Here is a 4,696-nt window from a genome sequence, read left to right as displayed (position 1 = left end):
CCAACCCTGCCAATACTGGCTACAAACCGACCAATCTACAAAGCATCCCTGGCTACCTGGGCCTGCGCGCAGGGCCGGGCTTTTCCCCCCTGCCCAGATGACCAGAGCATCGCCTCCCAGGCGCCAGGCTTTTGTCATGCAGACAAGGTGGGAGATCCCCGTCGTGAGGGATTCAACCGCAGCCTCTCAGGCTGGTGGAGACAGATCTGTGGAGAGGGGCACCGACGGGGGCATTTCTGCCACAGCCCAGAGCTATCTGCTTCCCCATCTTGAGGCTCACTGCATCCCAGCCATCCAGAGAGCAGCTAGTTGGAGTGCAGGGTGCCCCAGCAAGTGAGTTTAGCAGCACATGGACATGGAGGAGTAGGCAGCTCCCACATCTTCTCATGTGTCCTGGCACACAGCACACTGCTGTGCTTGGAATTGCTTTTCAGTCACCTTTTTTTTTGTTTTGTTTTGTTTTAGGGTTTTTTTGGTCCTGGGAAATCCTGGTAGCAAATTTTGCCCCAGCACTGCAAATTAGCAGTGCCATACCTGGTTTAATGTGTAACGCATGTGGTTTATGGCACCACAGGAGGTTTGTCTGCCACAAACTGCATGCACCTACAGGTCTGGATCTGGACTCTGTAAGCAGAAAATATCCAAAGCCTCAATGTGTGGTTCTGTAGTGCCCTCCACCTCCTCAGTTGTCCCATCCTCCATATTAGGAGCTGTGCAGGGGTCTGATTTGGCTGGTAGCTGAGCACACTATTCAATGGAAAAACTGTGGCCTAAGGAAACATCTAAGGCTGCAGTATAATCTTTGGAATAGCAAAGACTGGGCCCCTGGGCCGTTCCCATTTGGAGTTTTGGGAGAATATCATTATTTGGGCTCTTACCATCACCCTGAACAATCTCCACACATGTTAATGGGATTTTCCTTACATGCAAAAGGTCTGGGCTGCAATTCTGAATATATCAGCCCGAACGGACTTGGTTTTTGGAGGTAAAGGGTAGGTGAGCGAACAGGTTGTAACCCTGGAAGTGAGAACCCAATATTACCTAGAGGGGTGATCTCTGCACTGAGGTCTGCACAGGTACTGTATGTGGGGAACAGCCAAGACCCTGGTAGTGTTTTCAAGGCATTTACACTCCCTGACAGCTGACAGAATTTACCTTCTCTCCATTTTAGGATTTCATAAGACAAGAATTATATCAATATTATGAAGATCGTAAAGGTGTTCTCTGGTACTACCCATTCTGGATCGGACTGTCGTATGATCCTGGATCCAGGAAGTGGGTCTGGGAAGACAACACAGCTCTCTCCTCTGGCCTGTAAGTCTGTGTCACTAGGATGACCTCACCTCTGCAGCAGCGTACATCACTCTCAGCAGTATGCAGTTCACCATGGAAATGGGAGCTTCAGACTGCACCAAACAAGTGGGGTCTTGAACTTTGCCAGAGACTCATCTGGCAACAGACCCCACCCCCAGCACAGGTCCTAAACAGCCCTCCCATCCCCTTTGGCAAACGCCTGCTTCCCAGTGCTCTTGCACAGCTGTGGTCTGATCAAATACAAGTATTTAAAGGTGTTACGGACCTTTCATCTCAACTCAGCACACACTGACCTACAGTTTGTAAGCCCAGGGGAAATTAGTGTGGGGCGGCCTTGGGAAGCCTGTTAGTGCAACAGCAGAGGGTAGGACTAAAGACATGACACCTCCTCCTCTTACTAACATAACTTCTTTCTCTCTAAAAATGTCTGTTTTAAGATCCATAATCGCTTTGTAAAGGGCAGTCATTTGGGATTGTGCAAGGGTTCACAGCATTTTATCAGTGCTATGGGACATGAGATGCTGGGAAAGGGAAGGTGATATACTGAAGAGACACTTGGTACATGAATTTCTACTATGGATGCTGCCTGCACGCAGGTGATCTGTGGTTTACATATGAGAGTATGCAGGCTTTTCTCTCACTCATTATGGGAATGGGGACCCCTCTGGGAAAATCAACCAGCAGATAAACAAAAAAGTTCAACATGTTTCATTCCAGGAACAATTTCTGGCAGGGTGGGGATTAGGTGAGGAAGGGGTGCAGATGGCCAGAACGTGATTTTTAGTACACCCTGTCTTGTACGGTGTGCCATGGAAGTGCAGGGGTTCTGTGCTGGGAACATCTAGTCTCACCCAATCACTTCTGGCATTGAGCAGAAAAGCATCTCTGACCTTCCTTCTATTAAATCGTTGTTCAGCATTGCCCAGTGTCCGGACAAGCAGAACAGAGAGCCCCCAGCCCTGTGTCTTGGTGTGGTGTGCTCAGGAGGAGAGACATGAACCATAAACTTTGCACTTCTGTTCCAGGTTTGATCTCCAAGACCCCAGTCATCAGAATGATCAGGGCACAGTTTGTGTCTATATCCAAGGTGGGAAAGCTAAGCCTGGAGGCTGTGGAGAAACTCACTTCTGCATCTGTGAGAAGGAAAAAAAAGTAGAGACACATTAATGGGAAAAAAGTGGGAATGCCAGCCTGAGATGCTACGTAAACACAGGAAAACATCATAACTTTCTGCCCCCTCTGGACTTTTGTGTGTGTGCCTGTTTCCTGGATCTCTCTCCCCAGCAATGAAGTTTCCTGTACTGGAGCCAACAGACATGGATAGGGCCCTCCTGCTTACATCCCCAGATCTCATTTTCTTGGTCCTGTATTTTGAGCGTGTGTTGGAAGCACTTGGGAAAAGAGAAAGTCCTAAGAGGCAACAGTGTGTATGGTCATAGGAGCATCACAGGCCCCTAGAAATGAGAGATGGAAATATGCCTGCCATCCTGCAGTGACTGCCCCTACCCAGGCACAGATGCCCCCTGCTCTTTGCAAAGCAGACCCTTCCCCAAGTGCCAGAGCTACAGGAATAGGGTTTCCTTCATTCCTTTGGGGAGACTCCATGTCCTCTATATGTTACAAAAATTATACCTTGCTTCTGGAATAAACTTTTGCCCATTACCCCTGTATCCTTTCTGCATGAATAATAGGGGCAGAGAGGTCAGGAACAGGTGTGTGCAACTGGCAACTTTTGTTTGGACAGTGTTATTTCAGGCTGTGGGCAGCCAGGTCTGGGGGTCACTTCAGGCCAGGAACTCAGAAGCCAGGAGATCTGTCTGGGGAACCAAGTGGAGGGTCCAGAGGGTCAGGCAGAGCACAAGATCAGGAGGCTGGATCAGGTTTCTGGGATGTCGGGCCAATGCCAGGTCAGCTTTTTAGCAGGTGAAGCAGAGACCAAGTTCAGGAGGCCACCTAGGTCACGTATGCAAAGAATCCATCAGTCAGTAGCCGCACAAGCCAAGGGTGCACAATGTAGGAACAAGGCTGAGCTCTGTTGACTAGACATGATCCGTTGCAGGTGAAGCCTTTCTGTGGGAAGGAGTAGGGGTCAGCTGACCTTGGGTGGTTGCTATGGTGGCAGGGAGTATGTGTGTTCCTAGGCCTAGGTGGAGGATGCTTGCAACCTGCCTCTACCACTTTGGTATGGCAGGGAGGTGTCAGCTGGGTTTGCGACACTGCAGTGGTTAGGCTAGAGCTCCTGGTTCAAGGCCTCTGTCTGATGCTACTGACCCCCCTGCCAATGTGCTGCTTCAAGAACCCCTTTGAGGGTGGGCTGATCTAGATTTTAACGAGTGGTCCTTTTAACATTTCTGTACCAAATTAGCTCCCCTGTGTGTTCTTCTTGTCCATACCCTACCAAATCTACTAGGTATTGTAATTTCCCTCATCTCCATCTTGGGCTCTAACGATATCTTTGAGCTAGTATTCTTCCTGCTCGGGCACCATTACGGGTGGTGGAGAAGGTTGGGATGAGTGAGGGAGTGTGCTTTCTGTGGAAGGCTTGAACAGGGACATGTAAAAGCCCAGATGGATTTTCAGTGTTATGAGGAGCTGAATGGATTAATTCTCTGAGTGATATGGAAGGGGCTGATATACCTGTAAGCAGGTGTGATGCATAGGTGGTGCATGCAAGTGCACGTGCACCCCCTGTTTGTGGTGGTGCACCCCCTGCAAAAAGGCATTACTGACACTGTCGGCAGCACCTGCAGGCAGTCACCACTTGCCACCCTGCTACCGGTGTCTGCGGGCAGTCCCTGATCACCCCTGGCCACCACCACCAGCATGCGCCATTCATGCCTGTAAGCCAGTTTCTGTGAGGGCTGGTGAATATGGAGGTGTTGTGTTGACAGCCATACTTCCAGTCCAATCAAGTAATCAAGGCCCCTGCTGCTGCTATTGTTTCACCTGTCATTTGTAAACCTCCTGTGCCTTTTTCAGCTGGTCTTTTAGTACATCTATACTAGGCTTGTCCAACATACAGCCTGCGGGCCGCCATGCGGCCTGCCAAGGCATTTTCTGTAAGCTGCAGTGCTGTGACGGAAAATGAAAGCAAATAAAGTTTACTTTCGTTCCTACCCCTTGTCCCTTCCCCCTGCCCCCAAGCAGCTTCCTAATGGCTGCTGAAGGGCTGGGGAAGGGACAAGGTTCCCACACGCTCCATGTCAGCTTGATGTTGCTGATGCGGTGCGTGCGGGAATAGCAGTAGCCATGTGCCTCTCAGGACAGGATGAGCCCAGCCAGAGCGGCAGGGGGCTCAGCTGCACTTAGGCAGGGGGAAAATGCAGCTGAGCCCCTGCCACTCCGGCCGGGCTCATCCCCACCCGAGCAGCACACGGCTCCG

The 4,696-nt window shown here is 50.4% G+C and overlaps 1 protein-coding gene across 1 annotated transcript in view; it reads left to right on the top strand.

The window, feature by feature from the left end:
* The window catches only part of LOC112548270 (C-type lectin domain family 1 member A-like), a 9,815-nt gene extending 6,986 nt beyond the window's left edge, over window positions 1–2,829 (top strand). Inside the window, exons 5-6 of the mRNA XM_025193512.1 lie at window positions 1,172–1,314; window positions 2,340–2,829. Of these exons, the coding sequence (XP_025049297.1) occupies window positions 1,172–1,314; window positions 2,340–2,481 (285 nt within the window). The 3' untranslated portion in view covers window positions 2,482–2,829. The remainder of the gene's footprint in view (window positions 1–1,171; window positions 1,315–2,339) is intronic.
* Window positions 2,830–4,696: the final 1,867 nt, after the last annotated feature.

Source organism: Alligator sinensis, unplaced genomic scaffold (assembly GCF_000455745.1).
Source record: "Alligator sinensis unplaced genomic scaffold, ASM45574v1 scaffold770_1, whole genome shotgun sequence".
In the NCBI taxonomy this organism is placed as follows: domain Eukaryota; kingdom Metazoa; phylum Chordata; order Crocodylia; family Alligatoridae; genus Alligator; species Alligator sinensis.
Note: the sequence above shows the minus strand (reverse complement) of the source record. Positions and strands in the feature narration are given on the sequence as shown.